The sequence below is a fragment of the Seriola dumerili genome, unplaced genomic scaffold (genome assembly GCF_002260705.1).
Source record: "Seriola dumerili isolate Sdu_G_001 unplaced genomic scaffold, Sdu_1.0 BDQW01000149.1, whole genome shotgun sequence".
Taxonomy (NCBI): domain Eukaryota; kingdom Metazoa; phylum Chordata; class Actinopteri; order Carangiformes; family Carangidae; genus Seriola; species Seriola dumerili.
The window spans coordinates 18726161-18753844 of record NW_019174404.1 but is presented as its reverse complement, the minus strand read 5'-3'; the positions used below and the strand labels follow the sequence as shown (position 1 = coordinate 18753844).

The following is a 27684-nucleotide window of genomic DNA, read 5'->3' as shown; positions in this document are numbered from 1 at the left end:
CTAGCTCTGCGGACCTTTGACAAAAACACAAGACAACGTGAAACTCTTTGATTTTTGAACGGAGTTTGGCCGGAAGTGATCTCCAGAGACGGGGCGTATCGGAATTTGGCAACAGCCGTCATTACGTTTTACGACGTAACGTATTACGTGTGTAAAGATGGCGGCTCGCAGTGTCAGGTCGTGTGTTGTGAAACACAGCTAGTTAGTCTCACAATGACATTATGTTAGCTGTGTTAGGATAGTAAATTATACGTTTTATAAACAGTACAGATGTGGCATTGTAGATAACACGTCACAACGTAAGCGACTGAATCTGGTGATACATTTTTAACATGGTAGCGAGTACCTGAATGGCAACTGTCTCCAAGTAGAAGAAACATAACAGAGAGAAAATGCTTCCAACTACATGGTCACGTCTTTCCTGCAGAGCTTTGTCCAGCCGAGGACAGAGGACGCTGAGTCTGTTCTCCAGCTCGGGACCTTCAAACTGGAGTAAAGTGGTCTCCGATGCAGAGAAGATCGTCGGATATCCAACCTCCTTCATGAGCCTCCGCTGCCTGCTCAGTGATGAACTCAGTAATGTTGCCATGCACGTCCGGAAGCTGGTCGGGACGCAGCACCCGTTACTCAGCACTGCGAGGTAACACTGCCGAAGAGACACTGCTTTATACTTTACTTACTTCCTCCAAGGAGTCAACTCCAAACCAAACTTCATGTAAAAAAAACTGCCAAAAAAACACCACTCTCTCTCAGCAGACCTTCAACTATAGGCAATTAACTTTTAAAGAAGATTCATGTTATTATCTAATCACTCTATGTTGGCATTAATACAATCCAGTAACTGACACTCTCTTTAAATAAAATTACAACCTTTCCCCTTTTATAATTCTGGAGGGAGATGCTGACTCTAGTTTGTGCCTTTCATATACTTCTCATTTTTACTAATGAGAATTTGTACTGATGATTACATTCATACTACTAATACTTATGTAACCCAGCAGCACTCATTTCATTGTTTGTTGATATTTACAATATTTACCCACACACAAACACACTTGACCCCGCCTGCAGCATTCATAGTATCCCCTTACATGTGGGTACACAACAGTTGTCAGTGATCAATATGAGATTTTTGTCAGTCATTGATGTTTCTTTTGCTTGCTGTCAAAATGTGATATTGTGTGTATTATTTTTACTAACCATCTCAAAACTAGTCTATGTGCATCATACTCTAAGTTTATTTCCATGTGTATACTATGCTGAGGAGAATGTTGAGTTTTGCACAGATAGTGTGTAATTTTTGTCATGTTAGCACACATTAAAACCCACACAACTTGTGGTCTTTATCAGACAGAGGGGACATGTTTGTTTCCTCACATCCAGCCGCTGTTGTATATGTCGAACACAAATTTTATATATTTTACAGCTCGTACTATGTTTTAGGACTTTCTCATCTCAAGCTTCATTATTACATAACACAAATCTTAGACAGCACAGACGGTATCATGGTGTTGAGGCAGTAGTGAAAGACTTCATTGATTTGATGTCATTACCTCGGTGCTGAGTCGTGGGATTTGAAAGCATTTTGTGTTTTTCTTTCACAGGAGACACGTAAAATGCAAGAATGCCAGAGAAAAGTAGATTTGATTCTTAATTACATGCATTGGATGTGTACAGCCTGCTGCTTCCTGGTTCTTTATTTTCATGTTATTTCATAGACTGATGTGTCAATCCAGGACTATGTGTGTAACAATGTTGGCATTTGGCTGTTAGATGTGAAGAAAAAATAAGTTACAATCCCGTATAAACTATAAACAAAAACACCTCAGAATATCATGTAAATACTTACAGCCACACCGTGTGACCTGCTGTGATGAGAAGTAGCGACTCACCATGTCATGTCAACTGTAGTCACTTCAGTGAACAACAAGTACCAAGAAAAGTATGTGAGCCTGAGCAACAAGCATGGATAGAAGCAATGGAAAACTCCCTCTAGACAGAAACAAAATAAAACCGATAAGATTTCAACAGATAAATTAATCAGACTGCACACATACTAACAAGGAGAGTGAGGCCACTTTTGGGAACTTTCAAGTGTATTTTTGCTCTGAATTTGGTCTATGTGGATAAAAGGAGCACGAAAAGTGATGAATTGAGTTTTTTTGTATTACTCTTCACTTTCAGAAAAAGATTCCAAATATGTTTTAAACACAGAGAATGACAGGTTGTTCAAACCCGTGCTTCTGCTTACATTATGCAAATGCAGCTCTTAATACTTGTACAGCATTTCTCAGTTTGTTTGTTAAATATTGTGATTTGATTAATACTTATATAATAATATTTAATGTATATTCATCCCTGTTGCAGGCCAGGGCAAAAGATTGTGTCACTGTCACCTCTGTGTAGATGTAAATCAGCTTGATTAGATGACTCAGTTCTAAACTGTGCCATACCAAGCATATATTTTTATATTTAACTATGTTTCCACAAAGCTAATGGAGCTGTTAAGCAACTGCAAACCCACAATTGTGTGTTGATGAAGGAGGAGCTACACTTCTTCTACCACTTTATTGTAGGAGTTGCCTTGAGTTCTTGTGTTTTATCAAGAGAAAATCAGGAACTTTGAGAACGAAGCAACGAGAAGAGAGAGTCCTCAAACTCAATCCCGCCATGCAGACGGTCGTGTTGGAAACAGGAGCCCAAGGGTGTAATAACCTATACACCTAAATCTGATATGACAATCCATTTGGGTGTTGTAGCAGGGGGCGGGGGTGGCGAGGGGGGAAGCAGACCTCTTGACAGTCTGACTCCTCACTGTCAGCTTGGGTTGGCTGGTTCGTATTTCCCTCTGTGTCTCTGCCTTAGACACGCGGCAGATAAAAATATCCACAACAGCAGACAGGCAGACCCTCGTGGAGTTGGGTTTCGGTTTTTCCTTTCCTTTCATTCTCAAAAACTGCAGCTCAGCTAACTTTGCCCCAAAGTGTGGAGTTACAGCGAGGGGACTGCAGCCCAGGAGAAGAAACTTTACTTGCTTTAAGGACAGTCCTTGAGAGGTGGACTCAGACTAGAATTCAGTTCTACTGCTGCTTTTTTGCAATCTCACCTTTGACCTTTAGTACCTTGATCCATATGGTGACCATTATGACGACTAACCCTAACTGATGCTCCATAAGTCTTCCTGCTTGAAATTGCTGAAATGAAACTACAGTTTACAGCAGCGCGTGTACAGCTTTGTAGTGTAAAAGAAAGAGTTGATGAGACTAAATTAGTCCTTTGATTGACCACGTCCAGAGCTATTTGCAACAACGACAACACTTGCAACACTGAGGCCAAACACTTTCCAATGTGCAGCCTTGACATCTTCACAAAACATTGTGTCTTCTTTTCTACAGTGCTGACTTTTTGATTTAAAGCTCATGGAACCTTGATTTCGAAGCTGAAGTTGTTTTCTTTAACATTAAATCTTTATGATTAAAAAAGCAACAATCAAAGTTAAAGTTTGGGAAATATCTTTATATTAACAGTTTACCGCTCACATACAGCTAATTTGCCTTCAGATCAAAACTCTGTTGGTGTGGTTCGATTAAACCTGAATTTCATTGGCAACACCAGCAATGGAAGATTTTATGTAGAATATTTTATGCATTTAAACTGTTGCTTAGCATAAGACAAACTGAACTGAGCGCTGACTGTGACTACAGTGTGTCTTCTCATGCTGTTATAACCTATTACTCAGTTTACCTATTACTACTTACTATTACTCATTGTGGTGCAAAACTCAGCATAAATCCTTGTAAATCAATTCCCTCAGCCACGACTTGCAGGCAGGATCTCGCAAATCTGTTGTGCTGGTAAAACAAAACACTGATCACCATCACAAGGGCACTGTGTCGGCCTCATCGAACCCGAGGCCCAAGGCTGAGGTAACTCAAGGATGACATTAGATGTACTTTGTATTAGTTTCTTGCTAGCTAACTTGTGAGTATATTATCAATAGCATATATTCAATATATCACTTTGGTCTTTTTTGTCATCATCTCAGTCTTAAATGTACATGTACGTGGACAGCACTGATTTAAGTAACGTGCGACCGGTGGTCAGCACTGGATGTTGGGCTGCAAGGGCGAGAGACGCAGACTGATAGCAATGTTTGGTGATCAGCCCTGTGTAGCTGGCTGCACATGGCTCTGTGTGGCCGTCATCTCCCTCATGTACAAGACAACAGGAATCTAGGCTGAGTTTATTCAGGAGGACAGTGTTATACAACTTCGTTAATATACTCAAGGTCTGTGAGATCAGCTCAGATCAGAAGAATATTTTACAGTTTTATTACATAAAGATCCAATGAAGGGAGAAAAACTACCACAATTACTGTTGTATTTACCGCTGTACTGTCCTGTCTGAACTCTAGTCTCACGCTCTCTGTAGCAGTTACTACAGAGGAAAGTGAAAAACAGAACTACAGTTTAATCTACCAGTTGGTGTATTTCATGTATTTTACAAATCATCAAGATTAATTTTTTCTTTTTACTACATGATGTGTGACACAGGCTGTATGTGAGGGTGTGACTCAAGATGGGTTTTGGTGGGCCAGTCCAAGTCAAAATGTCCCGGGCCAGTTTTTGAAAACCGACAGTGAAAGAGGTTCTAGATCTATAAAATGAATGCCCTTAAATATTAAAATAGATATTGTATCATTTATCATTTGGCAATAAGGCTGCAACCAACTATTATTTTCATTATTCATTCATCAGCCCATTGAAATCTTCATTAATAAGTTAATCACATTGCAGAGTCCAAGGTACGACAGGAGAAAGCAGTAATGTCTCACACTTAAGAAGCTGGGACCAGCAAATATTTAGCATGTTTTTTTGTTGGTGAGTAAAAAACGATTGATTTCTTTTTGGAAATGTGAGAATCAGATCCTGGAGAACGGAACAAACTGTTGGTCAATATTCTTAAACGTATCATGATCTTAATCTATGAAGGTATCTGCCCTGCACACAGAGGTGAATGTGATGCATAAATTCTGTCCGTAAGAAAAGTGCAGCCACACATTCATTCATTCATTCATTACTAAGGAAAAAAAGACAGAGGATCAATATGACACCACACATGTGAGGTCATACATTTGCATGCATTAATTCCAGCCCCTGCGTACAACGGCTAAAGTTCCTGAATTCCTGCGCTGCAATTGCAGAGCAGAAGGCGTGGTGACCTGTTCACAACCCTTTAAAATGACAGCAGCCCATTCCTCTCTTCCTGCTCCCTCTCTCCCTCCCTGTAGCCCTCACTATCTCTCTTTTTCCACATCATCCTTGCACCACCCCTTTGCAGGAGGGCGGATGTGATTGATTGATGTATGCTGGTGTGGATAGTGACATAAATATTAATCATCTGCCACCCTCAGGCCACTGGCTTACCCGGACTCCCCAGGAGGAGAGCAGCTTCATAATTTTTTTTTTTTTTTGCTCTCTAGCCGTTTTCTGTTCAGCAGGCCATGCTGCTGCGTTCATCAGCGCGCCAGGATAGCCACGATTTTCCAACTGAGTAAAAATTTAGAGTGACCATAAATAAATTTCACAGGCTACATAATGTCAGCTGTGTCGTAAATTTTTGGGGACGTAGCGTGAGGTGTTTTATGTGAAAGCTTTGGGTTTTTTGGGGAAGGAACATGGCTTCAGGGAATGTGCATTCCTCTCAGCACCAGAACACTGTGAAACACTTACATATTTCTTCTGTCATCTTTTCTCACATTTCTGTCTGGCCTCTATTTTCACATCTCTCTCCGTCCCCTCCCTCTCTTCATGCTCTATCTCTCACATCCAGTCTGTCTCGAGTTCCTCTACCTCCCCCTGTGGTGCAGGGGTGGGTCAGAGAAGGTGGGGGTGGAGGTGGGGGTTCGGAGTCGGTGGTGGGGTGGTGAGGCCTGTGTCTGGGCATCGAGCAGAGGGGGGCGTGGCCGCTTGTCTGCCTCGGAGCCCCTAACGAGAACGTGATTCATGGCACAAGGGGCTCCCATAGGGACAGGATTAGAGGTGCTCTGTCTAACTGCTCCCCTGAGAGAGTAAAAAGATATTTAATCTGCCCACCACGCAAGCAGCTACCACTGCGCACTGTGTGTGTCTTTGTGTGTGTGTGTGTGCGTGTGGGAATGTGTTTCTGTGAATTTGTCAGGAGCTTGTTGGCTGGGGGGCGGGAGACCTACAGCCCAAAAGAAAAAAAAAAAAAAAACAGTTCTGCAGCAAAACTGATCATATATACAGTATATTCCTATTATTTTATTTTAATTTGCACAATTTCCCAGTTTCCATTCTGATTTTGCACCACAACCTGCTGTACAGTTTAATATTGTTTTGTTCCATTATTGCTCCAGATCTTCATTCAACAGAATGGAAATGATCTCTAATAAACTGCTATGATCTCAACTCTGTCTCACGAAGATCAAGTAGCATTAAACTGATGTGCAAGACTAAGCTATTAATATTGTATAGCAAACAGTGTGTAGGCTCAGTAAAGTGTCACATCCACTATTCAAACTGCAGAGTTTCTACTCTGCATATGACTGTTATCAATCTGTTACTGGTTCTTAAGCATTGCTGATTAAAAGAGGGCGATATACATCATGAGAACAGGATTTGCACAGCTGCTTGTGTCTCTGTAGAATCACAATGCTTCATTTGTGGTCTGTTGTGACACATTTGACCTTTATCCAAAAAAAAAAAAATTGCCGCTCTTGTGATTTTGGTATTGCACTTGGTCAGATTGCGATTTCGATAATATTTCGATTAATTGTTCAGCCCTGGGGTGTTGGGAAAGATGTTTATTTTCAGCAACTATATATTATGGTTCGATCCCCGGCTCCTTCAGTCTACGTGTCAAAGTGTCCTTGGGCAAGATACTGAACCCCAAATTGCCTCTGATGGCTGTTCCATCAGTGTATGAGAGTGTGTGTGGTAGAAGTGCTGTACGCGTGGAAGGAATGTGTATGTGAACGGGTGAATGTGGCCTGCAGTGTAAAAGTGCTCTGAGGGGTCGATAAGACTAGAAAAGCTCTATATAAGTGCAGTCCATTTACCATTTATTAACCATTTAACTAGAAAGAAAAATGGGATTAATATAAAATCATAAGCTTTTGATATATGGCTCATTGTATTTTTGTCTGCTCGTGGTGTGTCTTTGCAGAGGCTTTGTCTACGACAACAGGAACAATCTTCAGATGAGGGGTGTGATTGTCCTGCTGATGTCGAAAGCGGCGGGGCCGAACCACGCGGCGTCCGATCTCCTGGCTCAGGATATGGTCAGCGGCATCTACCCCAGGTAAATCACCTGACATAACTGACACTGGGTTGGTGGTTCAGGCAGACTGTATGCACTGTTTTTATTAGGCTGAGTCGGGGGACAAGTGAAGGACTTTATAACTATAATTGTACTAAATTTTTGCTTATTACTAGTAAGATCATCATTAAAGATCCATCAAAGCATCATCAGCTAAAACAGCAGGTTGCACTGATGAATCTTCCTCCTATGCAGAAAATTCCCCAAAGCTTGCCTAACTGTGAAAAATGTAATTGGTTGCTATTGCTTTTGTGGTAACACAGGAGCTAATTGGCAAAACATTGTATAAAAGTCATTATGCCCTTGAGGATTTTGTTAAGTGTTAAATGGTGTCTTCCAACTTTAATCACAGTCATAGAGCGTCGTCTTAGGAATTATAACTTTATCATACCGCAGCTGGTTTACACCAAGCAACTTCTTTGGTTTAATTAAACCCAAGCCGGTAATTCAAATCCACAGATAATAGTTCATACCTGTAACCACACATTAGCAGGCAAACTCCCTGCCTTCCACAGAGTTCAGTTCTCATGTATGTGCTGCTTTTGGAGAAAAGAGTGGGCAGTAAAAACACGTGTAGCATTGCACGGTAGAGCCATAAATGTGCGTGGCAAGCAGACCAGGAAAGGCGATGCCACTTTTGTCCGTGTTACATGCCTGCTGAAGGATAAATAGTGAGGGTAATTCTATCCTGTCCTCTGTGGTTATTGTCCATATCAATTCCTGTAAATGAGGCACTACATCATCTTGTGATGTACGATGAAACATGGGGGCAAAACAGCCACAGTTACAAGGCAGGATTTAAGTTTTAATTTTTTGTTTTTAGCCAGTGGTGTGACTTTATGGATGGCAATCTTGGTCGGTCGTTTTGTCCACTGCCTTGTTCCAGCCTGAAATATTTCAATAACTACTGGATGAATTGCCATGAAATTTGACGTTTGTGGTCCTCAGAGGATGAACCTTAATCATTTTGGTGAGTTTTTATTTACGGCAATTATCCTGTCAAAATTTTTATTTTTCGGAACCTGTAAAACTAAATTCATTCCCTTTGGACTCAGCTGTACTTAGTGTTCAGAGCTAATTAAAATAAGTGCTAATTAAAAAGTGTTAGAATATGTTAACACGCTTACTGATGTATAGACTATAGTGGTGAATAATAAATAAACAATAAAATCCCTTTTCATTTCTCATATAAAAACCTGAAGGATTCACTATTAAAAACCAAAGACTGTATTTTGAGATTTAAAGAACGTGAGATGTTTGAATCAACAGCAGAAGCACAGGACCTGAACAATAATTGATTGCTTTTATAGTCCGACACCAACCTCCATGACTCGCTGATGATTGAATTCAAAGATCACATTTTGGATCTCGGTTAAGAGTTCTTTACAACGAGCATTACAGCCTCACAGAGCGCTGAGCGTGGCTGGAGACTCTTGAGTCGTGTTGTAGTGCAGTGGAAACCACCGATCAGAAAGCTCGCGACAGAATCATTCCTAGACAAAAGTTGTTTAAATAATTCACTCATATTAGTAGTAGTCCGCTTACAGTGTTCATTTTAGGTCTTTTCATACATGACAACATTTAAAAAAAAAAAAATGTAACTAAACGCTGTCATATGCTCAGGCTCTTCTAACTTGTACGAGGTGTTTGGACTTCCACAATATCTGATGACTGGTAACGACCGTCTCTGCCTGCTTCCCCATCACAAGTTCACTGTGTGTGAGTGTACGAGCGCTTGTTGTGCACATTCGCGTTCAATGTCATATCTCGTTATTTTGCCCTCACGTTCCTGCTCTGCTCGTGTTTTGGGACTTTTACAGAGCGTAATTATCCTCCCCGCTCTCTCTCAGCAGCAGGTATGTTACGTGAGTGGAGTGTATTCAGATCAGGCTCGAATAAACATTACAAACTCCAACGTTAATTGATTTTTTTTAATACATATTAAGATATAAAGTGTTAAATGTGGTATTAATGTTCTGCTGTTAAAATGCTGCAGGTAGCACCCTCAGGTCCTCTGTGGCTTTCTCACACACAGCGTCTACCAGCATGCGGCTCACAACAGGGATGTGGGTGTGTGCCAAGTGGTTTCCAGAAGTGACTGCTGTGTTTGGCGTGGCTGTGTGCTGGGTGCCTGAAAGGCTCCTTTCTTTCCGCTGGCTGCCACAAGGCACATGTGTGTAGAGGAGCCGTGTCTGTGCAGAAACATCCTAATATTAGAGCTAATTGGAATAAACCAGGCGTCATGGTAGCGCTGAAGTCTTGTCCTGTTCAGGCTGAGAGGCCGAGCCGCGTCGGCAGGTCGTGTCTCACAACTGGACGAGTTCCTACACACTCACCTCATGTCACAACCTGCCGCTCACATCACTGTGACACTGGATCACTGAATCCAACATGCAGCATTCCCTCACACCCACACCCACACACACACACACACACACACACACACACACACACACACACACACACACACACACACACACACAGCATGACTTGATCACCTCATTTGCACTATCTTGCTCTCTCTCTCTCCCCCCGGCACTCCCCCCACCTCTCCTGGGCTCATTAGCACCTCTGCTGATGGCGAGATGGAAGGATGGAGGGAGACGGGGTGGGGCGGGTTTGGGGGGGTGATTGAAACCTCCGGGGGATAGTCTCCTCCCTACTGACAGGCAGCATTTGTAAAGCATTTCCCACTCTGCTGCCTGACACTGATGATTCACCAAAGCACCGCCATGATAGATAGATAGATAGATGGATAGATAGATAGATAGATAGATAGATAGATAGATAGATAGATAGATAGATAGATAGATAGATAGATAGATAGATAGAAACACAGACATGCTCACAGGTAGTCCAACTTGTAGCCACCACACCTCTTAATTTCTTGTGACAGATGAAAGCCATGCCACTGAACACATCACGCAGGCCGTCTGATTGACAGGCCACCTCTTTAAAGCACACACAGGGACGCACTCACATCTGCAAGGCTGTATTTGATGGCGAGGCACACTGCAGAGGGAGGAAAATGGAACAGAACAGTCAGGACAAGGGGCGTGGTGAGGGGCGTTACACCTCAGCAAGATGGCATCGGTTGCTATGCAACTGGGCACCAAAGCTATTTATACACTGGCCCCCTTGTCCCCCTTTTTCCTCCCCAAGCTCCGCTGCTACTGATCAGGACTACCAGACTGGAGGCGCAGCTTTGGGAAGTACATGCATCAGGGTTTGACTGATTTGAGATTTTGGAGGTTTTGTGCAGTTTTTCAATACTTTAAATTCATAATTTAAAAGTAGATCAGAGGGTGTGTGTTTCCTCATATTGGTTCATTCCTGTCAAGGCAGGTCTCCTACATATGTTGACCATCATGGGACGGTAAAAGCAGCCACGATATAATCCTAACCATTTATCCATTTTACTATCTTTAGTTGTGTAAGGCCTTTGTGGGGAATGTTTCAAATCAATAACCAGGACTGCGTTTGATATTTGTACCATTTTTGTGCCCGTGTGTTAGAGGCTCTTGATTTGTCTATTTATTATTTAAGTTGGTGGATTGTGCAGAGGGACAGAGGATAGATAAAGCCTTGTATCCATATTGCCCTCTCCTACTCTGAAATAAAAATAATACATCGACATAATAAGCTGTGGTCAGTGAAGCTAAATGTCTCAGACTTAAGGCCATTATCTGCAATTATATATGAATCTCTGCTCAACTTAGATTAGACTCCATCTGCGCACCTGAACATGAATTTATGTACAGCAGCATCTTACAATTATTTTTATGTTGATTATCTTTTTTATTGAATCAATAAATTGTTTTGTCTATGAAATGTCACAAAGTAGTGAAAATGTTCACCACAAGTTCCCACAGTCCAATAAGACGTCATCAGATTGTTTGTTTTGTCCAGAACAGATTCAATTATAATGAGAAGAGCAAATCCTCACATGTGAGAGGCTGGAACCAATGGATTTTTTCCCACTGTATTTGTTAGAAAAATAACTTAAATGATTATTTATCAATGTTGTTTGAGTAATTGATAGATGGTCACAGTGGAGTCTTGATATGAACCACACTGTAAGTAGATGTATGTTTGTCTCAGTCACGCTGTTCATGCTGTTGTTTTTTTGTTTCCTTGACCTTGGACTTGGAGTAAATTTTAAAATGCTGTTTTATGACGTGAAATCAGCCACAGCTTTTTCTCACTTTCCTCTGTTGTAACGAGTCGACCTGTTGAAACCTGTCAAGTGAAGCCATCACTCCGACGCACCTTGAAAACGCACACAGCTGTCAACCTGTTACTTTCCTCTTATTTAAACCCCGAACTTATTAACTCTCATGTGTAGTTGCTCTGCGTCACCAAGCAGAGAAACCAACCAGACAATGGAAGTGATTGAGAGGCGACATAGATGACATTATTGAATTTTAATCACATCTTTTCCATGCTGATGTTGAACACAGCAATTACCTGGCTACAAGATACGTATGTGTGAGTGTGTGTGTGTGTGTGTAGCAAGGGGTTGGAGCGCAAGGCAGACAACCGGCTCATCAGGTTCTCATAGCGGCTGAAAGAAGGTCGTAAGTGGCTATCAGCGCACCCAACCCTGTCTAGATGGATCCCTCCTGTCGCAGCGTGGTGAGCTCCCTCCATATGGAGAGGGCCTAATTATCCCCCACCAATGACTGAATCAACATTTGATTATATCCTCCCTAAGGCTGCTCTGAAAGGCTCTATTCAAAGACCACTTTTATGTCTTTTCTCTCATAATCAAGAATAGCTGTTATTTGCTAATGATAAGTTTAATTTCTTTTTTTTTAAAAACACAACCCCTGACACGCTGTGTGGCAAGATGTCTGACATTGTGCCCTCACGTACGATCATTGTGACTTTGACGGTTTTGAAGCAAAATTGGAGAAATCTCTTATTTTTTTAAATGCGCAGTAATTTTCTCTTTAAGTTGACTTGTCAGTAAATATTTCAGATAGAGTTTGATTGAACTGTGAGGATCCCACCGGTCTGTGTTCGGAGCAGCGTTGTATATTTCAGTCAAACGAAAGACAAGAGCCGAGCATGTGAATGTTGTATATTCTGTTGTAAATAGATGCTTTTCCCTTTTGCTTGACGGATGAAATGAAAACCCGTAAGTGCTTTGTTCTGATTGAATACTTTGTGGTCAGCACACCTGTATATGATGCTGTGAATGAATTTTCAACCTTGCCAAACCTGCAGATTTCAACAGCATAAAGACAATGAAAAGGTTTCTGTCAAAAAGCTCTCTAACTGTCAAGCCTTGGGAACGCCTCTCTTAAAAGCTGTGGACAAAAAAGCTGTGATTTTAAAATTTACCCTTTTTTTTCCCCCTCTGTTTCATAGCCAGAGGAACCTGGCAGAAATCACAGAGTTGATCCACACGGCCTTCCTGGTGCATCGTGGGATAGTCAATCTGAAGGAGTGGACGGTGTCGGACGGCCCGCTGAAGGACATGCAGTTTGGGAATAAGATGGCCATCCTGAGCGGCGACTTCCTGCTAGCCAACGCTTGTACGGGACTGGCCCAGCTGAATAACACTAAGGTACACCGCCATTAACAGTTAACTGTAACATTAATTAACTGTACTCGTGAGAAATATCTTACCTGACATCAGAGATATTAATTAGAAACACTGCTGTCTTAATGTGTCCACACAGCCTGACATATATCAGTGTCAGTTTGCGTCACTACATCTTCTCTCTCTCTCTCACACCACATCCAAACTCCACATCTCACCACTGCTATGATATAGAGTCCAACTGATCCTGGAGTTTATGGGATATTATTATATGATATCCTCATGTTTTTATTTTGTCTGAATTACTGATGCATTATTGTGATGTGCATTCCACATCCCAGAAATCCTCTTTCACTTAAACAGTATAGACTGATTCCCCACCTGGGGGTCAGGACCCAAAACGGGGCTGCAGGATAAATCTGAGGGGGTCGCAAGATGATTAACAAGATTATCCTGGTTCCAGACCTGAACCACCATCAAACATCTCAGCTTTGTTCAGCAATTCAAACAGGCCTGTTCTTATGTCCGTTGATGGCAGTTTTCACTGGTCAAAGAAACAATTCAATCAGAGTTTAGTTGTTGGGATTAAGAATGGGGAAGTCATCTTCCTGTGGAGAGTCATCCAGGTTAGCCATCCCACTGTCTTCCACACTTACTTACATCACTTACCTCATCATTATTATTAGGTATAAGTTGCTATTTGTAAGTTTTCTCTGCCACCAAACGTGTTTTTTTGGCGGGAGCAGGTGGTGATGATTGTCACTTGACAAGAGCTTTGGCCATTGTCGTGTTAACAAGACAATAGATTATGATACGCACTCTGAGCGACGCTACGTCTTCAGGGTAGATTGGAGGCTACAGTGAGTTGCTACTGGAAAGTGACGAGACGGGCTGGGGCTATCTGGTTAGCGTGCTAACTTCAGTTGAAGAAAAGACGTGATAGAAATAGAAGCAAAACAAGAGGGTTGCTTTCCACTGCTGGAGACAGCAAGTTTGATGCTGAACTCAAAACAATAGTAAAACTTACAAATAGCTCCTTTAAACTCGAAAATCATTGAGCGCAAGGCCCTCATTTTTAATGATGTGGAGTAGTGTTAAAAGAAGAACATCAATTAAAACAAACATATAAACACAATTAATAAATAATGTAATGCCAAGAATCAATTAAAGTAGGTACAAACAGAAATGAAAGGTTATAGATTAAGAATCTAAAATGACCAAATAGATTTATAAAGTGCTTTGTAGTGAGTTCCAGGTGGATGGTGCAAAGAAGCTAAAAGCAGTTCTTCCAAGCTGAGTATGAACCCGAGGGACATCACAACTTGGGAACCTCTTTAGGTTTCTAAAGTCAGTTAAAACGAAACAGTCTGAGGAGGAAACATCAGTCTCGTCACAACTCGTCAATGTCTCTAACCTGTGACGAGGTGTCAAGCGTAGGCGTTTCGTGGCTGGTGTCTCATGCCAGAAAGGATGGGAAGGTGGTGTAACTGCTGCTGTCGATCTCATGTCGTGTTAGCTGGAGTTTCTGTAGGTGGCACTCTTTGCTTTATCTGTTCAGCCATGGTGAAAATTACTGTTAATACCAACTACACAGGTCTTCTCTAGTTTGATTCAAACTGGTGATAAAAAACACACCATTCTTCCTGTGTCACAGCATTTTTACCAAGAACCTGTCAGACAGCAGGTGATTACAGGAGCATATGTTAGATTAAAAGACAGAACCTCACATCAGGTCACCGTCCCTCAGTCAGTTACACACTTGATGGCGTACAGTCTGCTTTGTGTGTGCGATAACGTGGTCGGGAGACACCATTGACATGTACACCACGGGAATCCTTCTTATTGAGTTTTCAGTTTTGGACGTGTGTGTGGCGGTGGTCTTGTAAGTGCACCACAGATCATATCTACTACATCGCCCGGTAACCTCTTGCTGACAGATGCTGTCACCACGTTGCTCTGTCAGAATGCGGTCGCCCTAAGTGGATCAAAATAACCGTCTCTCCCCCCACGATGTCCCCATCAGCCGGTCCAGCCCTTATCGCCTTGCCTGCTGCTTCTCATTCAGCACACACAAGTCTGGGTTTGTGTCTGCTCTATGGCAGACACCCCCCACCCCCACCCCCCACCCCAAAAATATATGATGTGAGTGGTATCATGGTGCATCTTGTTTAGGAAACATAGCAGGAGTTCTAAGGATCCAACATTTCCTTTATAAATTAAAGATAATTCTAAAGGTGTGGCCTTTCCTTTACAGTGGTAATTGGCTTTCATTAGGATTTGTCAGTGCAGCAGTACCATGAGAGATAATTGTCACTCTGTGGTTCAGCTACAAATTACAGTAATGGAAATGATGCTGTTGTTTCCCTGGAAGATGGAGAAAAACCACACTGAGAATGAAATGACGGCGGATCTGCTGATGACTCGAGCTTAATTCTGATTTAATCACATTCACATGTAAGGCATTCAAGTTGGCACCAGTTGCATCAAGGTTTGGAGCATCGTCTGTTACTTTAGTTTGGTTCATTTTCAAGGTGAAAACAATGTCATTCAAACACAGTAATGCCCAAACAACTCTGTGACGGTGTTTATTAGGAGTGTGAACGTAATCTGAAGCAGCCACAGGAAACGTCTCCAGAGTGGAAGTTTTTAAGGGTAACGAGGAGATAGACATCTGATATTCAGCAGTTACTCATGTTTGAAAAGGTTAGCAAAACAAAACGAACCTAGGGCAAACCACAGCCGGCACAGATGCTCATATTCAGCCATGTTTCTTCAAGCAAGGAGGTAAATTAGATTTTTTATTATTATATTATTATCAATTATTAGATTATTGTTAACAGCACTGACAAGTCGCTCGGCTGAAGTCACAGGGATGAGACCTGTTTTAACAAGAGTTTCTAAACTGGTGGGAGGTTCCCAAAGTCCTGTTCACTTAACCTGATCTCACAGGTCATGTTGACTTTTGGCCCCAGTTTGTAATTGAACCTAAACAAAAAATACCGTATAATACAGTTGATTTTCCTGTTGCGTGGATGTGGATGGGATCTTACATCCAGAAGCATTAGATATCTTTGAAATATCATTTTATAACATTTTAATATTATAAATTTTGCTTAATATGATATAATATGAACCTTTATTTTTTACTTAACCTTGGAAACAGCGGTTGACAGAACAATCTCAACTTAAGGTCCACTTACTTGCTTTTCCTGGAACTTTCAACTACATAACATGGTCTTTATCAGCAGACAGAATAAACAACTTTTGTCAACTAAAGTCAACTTTTAAGTCAACATGAACATGTCCTAGTCCAGTTATTGTGGGGAAAAGAATTCAACAATAACAATGTGTAACAATATCTATAGAAAATTTGGAAAATAATAAAAAAACCAATAATACTATCAGTCAAATTCATCTTTAACTTTGTTTATTGTGCTTTGTGTCTTTTTTTTAGCACATAAATTGGACTCAGACACGAGTGTAGGGAAGTGGAGAGAGTCACTAACATAACTGTACAAAAGCATATGAAGTTACAGTTAATGGATAGTGAAAAAGCAAGAGGATGAACTGATAAACAACAGATCCATAAGGCCTGACATGTGCCATCATGATATTATCATATATGTATTATTAGCACAATATCAATATTTCACCTTTTAAGCATCACTGTTATCGTCAATACGGAGAGAGCTCCAATAGCTCAACACAGAGGAGCTCAGAACACCTGCAGCTCCGTGACATCTACACAAACTTCATCTGTTGATAAAGACAGTGTGGCTTGGTCAAAAGCTCCAGAGCGAACAAATAAGTGGAATTTGAGTTTATGACTTTCTTTTTTTCGGATAACTTCTTCCAGTGAATTTCAAGTGGGGACCGTTTTTACGGCAGTCTGTTTGCAGGAAAGGTTGGACATAGGACAAGGAGGCAAGTGAAAGAAAGGGCGTCGGCACAGGTTTCATCACATAAAGTCAAACTGTTTCTGCACAGATTAACATGACATCAGCCTTTGTGTCTGTCGGCAGAAACTGAAGAGACAAACTATCGCTTACACCTTTAGTTAAGCTGAAGCACTGGAGAGATGATAAATACTGTAACTATCATAGAAACCAGGACTGCACTTAGTTAGTTGTGAGTTAAAGAGATAAAACAGCCATTTAATGTTTCACTTCCATTAAGTTAGAGGACTCCGAAGAAGAGAAGAGACAACACTGCATCCTCCATTTCCCATGATGCAACTGGATAGCATCTTTCATTGGACCCTGACATTATAGTACTGTTTCTCAGGCTGATCAGTACTCCGTGTGATGTGTTCACTGAACCTCGTGTAAAATCAATGGTCCCGTTTTAAAAACTGCATCCAACCTGGTTCTGCTTCTTTCTGTAAAAAAAAAAAAAAGGCATACAAACATATTGTTACAGGTATTACCTTAGAATGACCTCTAGCCAAACGCAGTAAAGGCTGTATAAGATTTCATTTTCACTCATTAAAATCTGCTGATTCTGATATTTATAATCCTATAACAGCTTCAGACTGTGTTAAACTTGAGTTGCAAACCGACAGTCTGTTAAAACGGTGGCTGGTCCCCCAGCCTGTGTGGTCACTGTGCCACCTCTTTTTAATACACGGGGTGACGGATGAGGAGTTCTTGCAGCTTTCGAAGTTTTTCTCATAAACCAGCCTTTTTTTTTTTTCCTTTAAGGCAGAGACAGCGATGGAGATTATGTGTCGTGGCCTTGAGAGGAAACCTATGCTGCTACTTGTATAAACTGTAAAGTAATCTCACCATGGAGCTCCGGTTTCTCCCCCCTCGCAGACCTGTCGGCAAAACACGATCTGGCTGGATTTGGGAATGGAGTATGGGGGGGGCATGGGGAGAGCTTATCTGATACTTTCCAAAAAAAGACCCCCACTGGCCCCCACTTCCCAAGGCAGGCCGGGCAGAGACACCACATCTGGTAATACTGTAGGCACATTGTCCTTCCAGGTCTGTGGGCGAAGCTCGGGTTTCCTCAATATTTTCCCCTGGTGGATTCAGTTACCTAAAGGGCACTGCGAGGCTGACTGGGCAGCCACCGTCACCAGACTTTCCTGATGCACCAAGGATGTCTAGGTTGAGCTGAAGGAGCTCTAAATTTAACCTCATTCATCTGAACTGTACAGGCGTGGCCTCGGCTCCCTGGTGCAACGCTGGTCTGGGTGTGAATGAAGGACGGAGGGATCGACATCAGATTTTGACTCATTCATTAAAACCAGCCTTTAAGTAATGATTTGAAAAGATGCAGCCTCTCATCTGGTGGTTGATGAGGGGCCGGTCGTGTTTCTGTAAGCAAAAATGTAGTCATGCATGCCCCCTGTAAGAGGAAATGGGCAACTGCAGTCTTGAACAAAACTCAGACCTCCACATCTCACAATGGAACAATGTACAGGTTTTTTTTTTTTTTTAAAGTTGTTTTTGTCTTGTAAAAGCTTTTTAAGGTAGGCAGGTAAATATTCTCTAAACCTGAAAGCAGCATGTTTTCCTTGTACAGTATATATATTCATTTACACATCACAGTAGTGATTATTCCTCATCTTTGAAGCCCATTTTCCTTTTTGCCATTACTCTGCTTCCTGTGCTGCTCCTGCAGAAATCCTCCCTTCTGTAAAGGCTGTAAATATCAACAGATTAATAAACTCATTTCCATATGCAAAAGTCCAAAGTGAAATAAAGCTTCAAATAATTTATCAATTAGAAGAAAAGGAGAGCAAAGAAGACCCTGAAGTCAGATAATCACTCCGAAACCTTGTTAACCCCTCTGCTCTCTGGTCTCACCATCTGCCTGTCAGCTCCATTTCAGCCCCTCAGACCGGACAGGCTCCTCATCTGGCCCCCTCCACTGGATCTTCTCTATGAATACAAAGTATAATGAATGAAAGCGAGCCTGGATCTGCATCATGAAACCAACAGGAGGTCCCCCTCCGGCCTGATAATGAGCAGCTGAGTTTGCATCAGTTCACCTGGTTTCCAGTCCTCGTCTCACCTCAGATTTATTCACCAAACCAGCTGCTCAGACACCAGCGCTGGTTGCTCGTGCTTCAATCAGGGGAAATTCAGGGGTTTTTTTTAATTACAAATGTCACGGGTGAACTGAGCAGCGTGGCGGTTTTTTGATCGAGCTCATTTACATTCACATGTCAGGAGTCTAATCAATGCTGTTAGCCAGAGTGATCTGTAATGAGGCAGCAGGTTAACAGTTCTCTACCCGAGCCCAAGGACACTTCAACATGACGGACATGTTGACTGTTTTTGGTTCAAAATATGATCCATGCTCACTTGGCTGAACTTCTACCTGTTTGTGTGTTACTTCATAGAAATGAGGAATGTGGCTCCACCTTTGTCGTATTATTATATTTGAACATATAGGCCTATATGTATTATTTTTCAGCTTTGTCCCTGCTCTCAGTTCAACAGTTAACAGAGGACGGTGTGTAAACATGCGACTCTGACGTCCTGTTAACGCATCAAGATTTCAATCTTAGGCCAAATGTCTGATGCTTTTTTTCCCCCTTTTTCTGTGTTTAACAGGTTGTTGAACTGATCTCCAGCGCCATTGGTGATTTAGTTCAAGGAATCTACTATGAAAACTCCAATAACACAGAGGTAACGTATCTGTTCTACTTTTATAGATCTACGGTGCAGTGAAAAGTGATTTCATGAAAAGAATAAGTATGTCAGATTACATAATTTTCTAACAAAATAACAAAAAAAAATGACCTTTAACATTTGTTGGAGTGAATTTGTATATGAATGTCTGGACATTTAATACGTAAAGGCAGTTCTGAGTGATTTATATGCTGATAGATATACTTAAAAGATAAATTCAAAATATAGAAATGTAGGTATTTTTAATAGGGGTAATTTAAAGAAAATGACTGGTGATATTCAGTATTCAAAACCAACAATGAGTTGATCCTTCCAACAAAAACTGTCTGTGTATCCAAAGTCTAATGTAGCTTATTCCTCTGTGTGATAGAGCTTCATTGTTACCCAAAAACTATTAACCTGTCACCAGACACCCGCATTTTTGTGCACCAGCCCGAAAATAATGAAAGGTTACTGTTCAACCTGTTTTATTAAACCCATTACCCTGGTCTCCTCTGAAAGGTAACTTTTTAAATTATACAACCAAAAAGTCAGAATGACTATAAGAGCCAAAGCGTACCTCAGATTTGACAGAGTATTTTAAGATGTCACATCAAAGAGCCACACTGTTGCAGTGGCTGACATGTTCCTTCATTACAATTATCACACACACTGCAGTTTATTTTGACTCAGCCCCACTTCCCTTGTGCTAACACTCACTAATGCAACTAATGTGGATTAATCCTCTTCTGGAAATAGTCCCCAACAAATACACTATTTCCCCCTGTTAGAGTGACAGTTGCTTCAACCTCCCGGGCCCTGTCCTTTCTGGAAGTGTTTTGAGCTTTTTTTCAAGAATGAAAAGGTTAATTTGTGACCAGTTTTAAAAGATTTACATCTGCAGTAGGAACAACTGGAGTCAGAGCTAAAAGCCACAGACACATTGTTGACTCTCCTCTGTTGACCTTTTATTCTGGAAGTTTTAGAGGATTAATTAATGGAGATTCTAGATGAAGTTCTTACAGTGTGGTGTTCTCTCTGCTATCAAGACTTTTACATTGTGTCTCACCAAATTTGTCCAGAGATGGTCTACAGTATTTAACCTTGTTATAGTGAACGTGTGGTGTTAATAATGTTTTATGTTGGACATAAAATAACATATTGAACGTGTTTGTGTAGCTACTAGTGTGTTTTTCCCCTTCTAGGTGTGCGTCCCTCTCCCAGCTTCCCTCTGTTCCAAATAACTGCAGAACTTGTGGGAAATACTGTGTTAAATTGCTGTTACTCTCTGGTGCACATCCAATTACATGCTGAAAAATGAAATCACAGAGAAGGAGGGGTTGTTTTGATTTAGAGGTTGTGAGGTGCTCTGTGGGAACTTTGAAGTTGTACAGTAGGAGCAGTGAGAGCTCAGGCCCTGCGGTGTCTCTGCCACTATTTGCTCTGCAGGAGAATAGTCTCACCGGTGGCGTCGACGTGGCGACTTGGGAGGAGCAGACGTTCCTGTCCCACGGGGCGCTGCTAGCCAAGAGCTGTCAAGCTGCGATGGAGCTCGCCAAACATGACAAGGAGTCCCAAAGACTGGCCTACAAGTACGGCAAGCACCTATCACTAGGCCACAAGGTAAGTCTCATCTGAGTGTCCCACCCACCAAGCACCAAATACCAGTGAAGTTAGTCTTTGGGAGATCAATCAAGAACGGTCAAGTGCCACTAAGGTGGACTACTCCCTGAGATAATCACTCTCGTATGTCTTGGTCTAAAGGCCATGAAAATCTATTTTCTCAAATAGTTTCTTAGTATGAGCGATGGGGTCCTGTACTGTTTTCTGTCAAAGTTTTCGTTAATTCACATGAGAGATTTCTGTTTTTCTGTTTCTGGCCTTGTTGTTCTCACTGGTTTAAAGTGAGTTGTGAATCACATATTTCTGTAAGTGCAGTAACATTTCCATCAATAGTTCATGGCAGTTGTAAGGATGTTTGACTAAACCACGCCCACACAGTTGTGATGGCACAATATTCATAGTTAAATTAATAAACAGCACATTTTCAGACAGTATCTCCAGGAAGACATTGATACTTTTGCATTCAGGTGCACACAAGAAAAGTGCCACAGATAGTTATGTAATCAATGAACAAAGAGGGCTAGAGGGAGCAATTCAAAGCCAGTCTCCTCAGCTCCGCACAGCTGGCCAATCGCAGTGTGAATGTTGGATCCTCTGGTTTTCGGAAAGTTACCGTCAGACCATTTCTGTAGCGGCCCCTCCTAACTCGTCGTTGGAAAGGTGTGGGGGAAGAAGCATAACGGCATGTTAACTGTGTCTGCTGCTGAGCAGGTAATGAACAGAGCTTTTCCTCTGAAAAGCTGCGGCCATAAAAAAAACGCTATGAAAGCAGTGACAGTGACACAAAACAGTAAAGTTGCAGCTGGACGACTAAAGAAACTAAAGCTCTGTGAAGCTCTGTAAGGCTGAGGGCAGCTGCAGATTCAGGTGATAATATTCTGTAGGTCCAACACTATGAACGACCCATAACACACTGCCACAGTCTTTTCTACATTGTCATTTGATTCTTCTTATTATAAAAATATCCACTTTTAGTCACTTAATCTTTAGTTTGCCGATTAAATCATGAATCTGTAACCCTACAGAGAAATAGATTCAGTTTTGAAACTTTTCAGAGGCTTTAATAATAATAATGCTTTGTACTGAATCTCCACCCTGCTCTTTCTTTTATTTCCAAGTTAAATCAAAGCTTATAAATCTAACAGGCTGTTGATTGGCTGCATGTTCCACTGGTCTACAGGACGCAGCAGTGTTTAAATGTGGTTAATTGGCCTTATTTTGGTTCAGCAGTGTAAGTAAGTCTTTTGAATGAATGCTTTCCACAGATGAATGACCGATTTTTGAGATGCAATCATTCCTTCGCAGATGAAGCAGGTTTTTGATACTATCCTGCAGTGCATTAGATTTAAGTGTGTTTTTATTTTCACATTAGGGACAAACATGAACAGTAAAAGTGTGGGATCAGGTTGATTTGCTGCAAAGCTAAAATGCCATTAGTATTTAATGTTAATGCAGATGCTTAAACATTTTCAAGGTTCAGAGGTTTTCAGCAGTATCTCACTGGGCTAGTGTAAAAATCATTCATAATGATCCCACTCACAGCGCTATATCAGTACGTCCCCTCCTGCCGCGGCTCCCTGCAGCTGCCTGTCTGCAGGCCTCAGCGGCTACAGGGAATCTCAGCATGGGAGGAGGCAGAAAGGAGGTCTTTGAAGGAGAACCATCCTCATCAGGCTAGACTGTGTCTTTCAGCAGACTGCTCATCATGCTGGTCATTAACAGGGTCACTCAGAGTGTACGTAGGCACAATGTAAGCTCCACCGTTTTCACCGCTGGGTTTGTTTAATTGGTGCCTGAAAGTTAGAAAGAAGAATCTCACTGACAAAGGTGCTCTCCCTTCTGTAGCTGAACTCTGACCTGCAGCCGTTTATGAAGAGCAGTGTGGGAGAGCCGGTGTCGTTCAGCTTGAGCGCCGCCCCGGTAGTTTTCCACCGTCAGATCGTCGGCCAGGAGAGATGGCATCAGCAGCTGCAGCAGGTACAGGAAGGATGGGCCATGACGCCACTGCAGCGGATACATTTATTTACTTTTTGGAGTGTCAGTCAGTCGACAGTCACCCAGGCTCTGTTACATACACAACACACATAAGAGACTGCTCATAGGTGAAGTAATAGAAAGTTTTTAAATAAATATCTTTAAGTTTGCAAGTTGTATACAAACAAGTATCCCAGTATGCAGGAAAAAAGAAATATAGTGCACAGAATTTTCAGTCCTGTGAAACACACACCCATTTGTTCCTGCTCAAGAGGCAACAACTGCACATTTAACACATAAAATCATGAACTACTGGAATTCTACCCCAGTAACCATAGGAGAAAAACAGGATATAAAAGACGTCCATATTTCCTGAAATTAGCAGATTTATGGTAAATTAGATTTTTTTTTTTTCTTAAATGAAACATGGGATGACATCTTTCAACCATTTGGTATGAGAACAGGGGTTTAGGTAGGGGGTTTAGATAATTTGCCTTTTCTCATTGAAGATTAAGCACAAAGGTTTTTTTTGGGGGGGGGGGTCATGGTTCAGGTGGTAAGTTAAGTTGTTCAATTTCATCAAACCACGCTTTTTAAAAGTCAGTAAAAAAGTTGTTGAGCACGATGTCAAAGAACACGATTTAGGTGATAATCACTCTCTCGTCTCTCTTCTCAACAAGGCACAAACACTGAGAAACCAGCCAGATTACTCAAAGGTAAGACCACTGATTTGTACAAAATCTACACAAAATGTCTCTGCTCTTATTCTTTGCAGCAGCCTCTGTTGCCTTTGTGTTGTAATTCAGGCATATTTTTAAAAGATAGTTCCATTTTTCTTTGTTGTATTTCAGTGGTTTCACCTGTTTGCTCAGAGGCGCTGCGTCTCACAGAGCCATCACACAGAAACAGGATGTCTTTTCACTGTAACCTATATCAAAGTTGGGAAATGAGCTTTCCAAAGTCAATGTGTGAGGGAAGACGGGGAGCGATAGGGGTGCAAGAAGAGACTGAAGCTACAGAGGAGGGGTCTGATGGTGTTAGGGGGGTTATCTGGTCCCATCTGAAACCAGAGCAGGAAGGATTAGTTACCGAGGCCTATTTGTGGAGGAGACACTGAGGCTCTGAGACAGTGGCATTGTGAGAGAATCTCCTTCAGCAGACCTGCTGCTGGAAAGGGGACATGGGGAGAAGTTCGAAGGGAAGGAGAGAAGAGGGGACACAAGCAGGAAAGCTGAGAGCAGGACAGGGGGAGGGATGAAATTTGGGGGGTGAAGAAAGACCTTGTGTCCTCAAGCGTAAAACTTTGCTTTGATTCAGCACAAAGACAGGAATGCATAATAATTCGAGGAACTCTGTGTACATGTCTGACATCTACAAATCAAATCTACAAATCTCATTAAGTCTGATAAATAACCATAAACGTTTACAGCAAAGATCAACTACAACAACACTTTTTAAACACTTTGCCTGTTGTGAAATGTATTATTCTGGGAGAGGGAAGGGAGTCCGGCTGGGATAGAACTGGATATGTTTTGAAGCTGTTAATATTTTGGCACAAACAATGTAAGAAAATCTGGCAACGTGAAAGAAGTGAGGAGGTCAGCTGTTGTCTTCCTGCTGTGAGACAGAATGACCAATCACAAGTTCAAGACTAAATTTTAGTAAATGTGGAACCTCTAAGTGTTTGATAATAAATAGATAAGAAGAATGTTATGAAAGTGATCTCAATAATATATAGAGTGGAATATATAAAGTCATTAATATATTAATTGCTATATAATTTACTAAACTATTTAAACTTAATTTATTATCATGAAATGTTGTTCATCTGTCTCTGCCTCTGTTTCCTGTCGGTCTCTCTATTGTCCAAAGGCAAAAATCCTACACTTCAAAAAACTTTAACAAGCAACAATGGCAAGGTACCTGTGAAACAAGCAGCTGCTGCTACAGATAAACACAGTAGCTCACCTCTGCTTTTGTTAGCTAACAGGTTTCAGTCGGCTTGTAAACTTGGATTTTTACTGAGCATCAGAGTGACGAGTGTTAACAGCAGCAGTGAGCTGGCAAATTCACATGTGATTTTATAGAGAAAGACACAGGAGTCTGTGAAGTGTTGGTCCATGTGATTGGCTGAAAGGTGAGGTGGCAGCGACTGATGACAACGCCATGAAAAGTTAATGTCATTGGGAAAGATGACATGAAATGAAAACTTTGGAACTTTTGGAAAAGGGCATTTCAAATAATTTCTGTAATGAAATAATCATTTTATAACAATCAATAAGTTTCTATTATTTGTTGGAGTATTTAACAATTGGTCATTCATATATTTTACATACATAGAAACAAAAATATCAGATTAATTCATTGTGGTAAAACACATAATGTATATTTATGTCAGTAAAAAAAATGTAGTCTTTATTTATTGCATGCAGCAAGGCTGAGTTACATCATTGTAATTATTAATTTCTTTAATCTACAAATGATTCATTTATATTTATTTTAATGTATTGATGAGATCAGAATGAGGAAGACAGTGAGGCTGGAGGGAAAGAAGGAGCAGGCAGAAGAACAAGGAGACAAACTTTAAGGTTACCTAACCTGTAAATGGTGGAGAGTGTGAGATACTAAGAGATAAGGGAACATTTAATTAATACAGAACAAAGCAAGACTCTGTGAAATGTGTGTGAACAAGGATTATTTCTAAAATAAGTAAGTAACCTGGGTGATGCCGAGTTCGACACTTGCAGCTTTTTTATTTTTTTTTTAAGAGGGAAGGCCTACGGGGATTTCCACCTCCAGAATTTCTGATGTAAAATGCCCTCAGCGAAAAGATGTCCCAACACACCAGCATTGAGGCACATGGGGTCGCTCCAATTCACGCTGTCTGTAAAACTTAATCGGTTGGTTGGGGCTTATTTGACTTGATGTTTTTTTCCATTTCCTCCTCTTGCATGACTTGTATATGACGTGTGTGTAAATCCCAGGCTGCATATACACAGACACATACAAATTTAAAACCCTTCACGAATTAAATACATGAGTAGAACCTGCAGAGAAATAAAATTTGGGGCATTTCCTTCTCATTGTAAAAAAAAAATAGTGCCATCTTTTTTTAACATAATGAATTTTTCCCCTCTAGTAAAATGTGATAAGCTGCCTCCAGTGGCACCAGGGGCAGTGTACAAATACAGACATGATTGTGTTATACAATGGGTTTCCTGTCATTAAAAAAGAAAATGCTGTGCCACTTTAAGAGTGAGCTAACTTTCTCCGGCTCTTAACAGTTTGTTGTATTGACAGCTGGATAGTAACAGGAGTGACACAAACATGACAAACTAATGTGTGTTTTCATCCCTCAACAGCTTTTGGCAGCAGTTAAGTCAGAGAAAGGCATGAGCTCAGCGGTGGACTTATGCTGTTACCATGGCAACAAGGCTCTGGAGGCCATCCAGGCTTTCCCCTCCTCCGAGGCTCGATCCGCCTTGGAGAACATCGCCTCCGCCATCACCAAATTTTGACCTGGACACACACGCGCACACACTCACACGTACTCTCACACACACACACACTGCTGTTTCTAAATGTGCAGCCTGGAGTGTCTTTGTCTGCAGAGGCAACAAGACGACACTTAAGAGACAAATGAACGTTTGAGCCAGGTGCTGGCTCACGTCTGGAGAAACTGTTGTGCTCTGTTGTGGATGACAGTGTGCATCAGAAATGCATTGGCTATATGCATAAATGGTCATCATTAAAAGAAGAAATAAAAACATATTACCACAGCATCATGTCTTGCGTTATGTTGCCTCTGATACATACCCTTCCTCTCCTGCGTGGAGAAAACATCACGCCAAGCTGCATTTTAAATCCTGGCACTTTATTGTTACCTTGCTTATCAGCAAAGGCACATACCAGGCAGAACGTAATTTAAGATGTTTTGAAGAATTGTTATTGTCATCTGGAAAACGTACCATGAACGGCAAATGATGCACCAAGCGGCACTTATTCTGACAAAATTTCATTTTTTTTTTTTTCTTTAGAATCAGGTTCATGCTGCACGTTACTGCACACTTCAGATGATGCTGAAATCATAGCTGCTGGATGTGCTTGTGTTTGCCAAATCAAAGAACAGCCCAAAACCAGATGTAAAAATGTCTCAAAGTCATGTTCCAACAAGTATGTACCTCTGCTGATAAGCACGGCTGCAAAAAAAATTATTTTTTTAATTGAGTTTGGCATGGTGCTCTATGTACAGAGGGTGAAGTGGCATGAATCAGGAGTAATGTCATCTATGTTTCCTTATTATGTCTGTCCCCATGCTTGTGTATGTGATCCAAGTCAACCCAGGGGCGGGGAAAGGTCACACAGCCTCTCCCCTTGGCCCGGCCAGCGAGCGCATTGAAGCTCCGCCAAGCAGTAATTATTAATGAAGAGACCTGAGCAAATGGACAGGAAATGCAGAGGTATTGATTGGGCCGGCTGCCCTGCTCTAAGCCGTACAGGCTGGCGCCAGCCTGGTGGCCTGTGGTTTCCCAGGCTGCTGTCTGCGGAGGGGGGGACAGCCAAGGTGTGAAACCA

The 27684-nt window shown here is 41.5% G+C and overlaps 1 protein-coding gene across 1 annotated transcript; it reads left to right on the top strand.

Annotated features, from left to right (window-relative positions):
* The first annotated feature begins 166 nt into the window (after nt 1-166).
* pdss2 (decaprenyl diphosphate synthase subunit 2) lies at nt 167-26863 on the top strand. Its single transcript, XM_022750781.1, has 8 exons — nt 167-640; nt 7189-7323; nt 12715-12913; nt 19456-19530; nt 20962-21135; nt 22981-23112; nt 23790-23825; nt 26472-26863. The coding sequence occupies exons 1-8, from the start codon at nt 393-395 to the stop codon at nt 26625-26627; spliced, it is 1155 nt and encodes a 384-aa protein (XP_022606502.1). The 5' UTR covers nt 167-392; the 3' UTR covers nt 26628-26863.
* The last annotated feature ends 821 nt before the right edge of the window (nt 26864-27684 follow it).

Coding starts and splice junctions, on each gene's coding strand:
- pdss2 (XM_022750781.1), top strand. CDS start 393: ATGCTTCCAACTACATGGTCACGTCTTTCCTGCAGAGCTTTGTCCAGC. Junction 21,136..22,980: donor ACCTATCACTAGGCCACAAG/GTAAGTCTCATC, acceptor TCCCTTCTGTAG/CTGAACTCTGACCTGCAGCC. Junction 23,826..26,471: donor ACCAGCCAGATTACTCAAAG/GTAAGACCACTG, acceptor ATCCCTCAACAG/CTTTTGGCAGCAGTTAAGTC.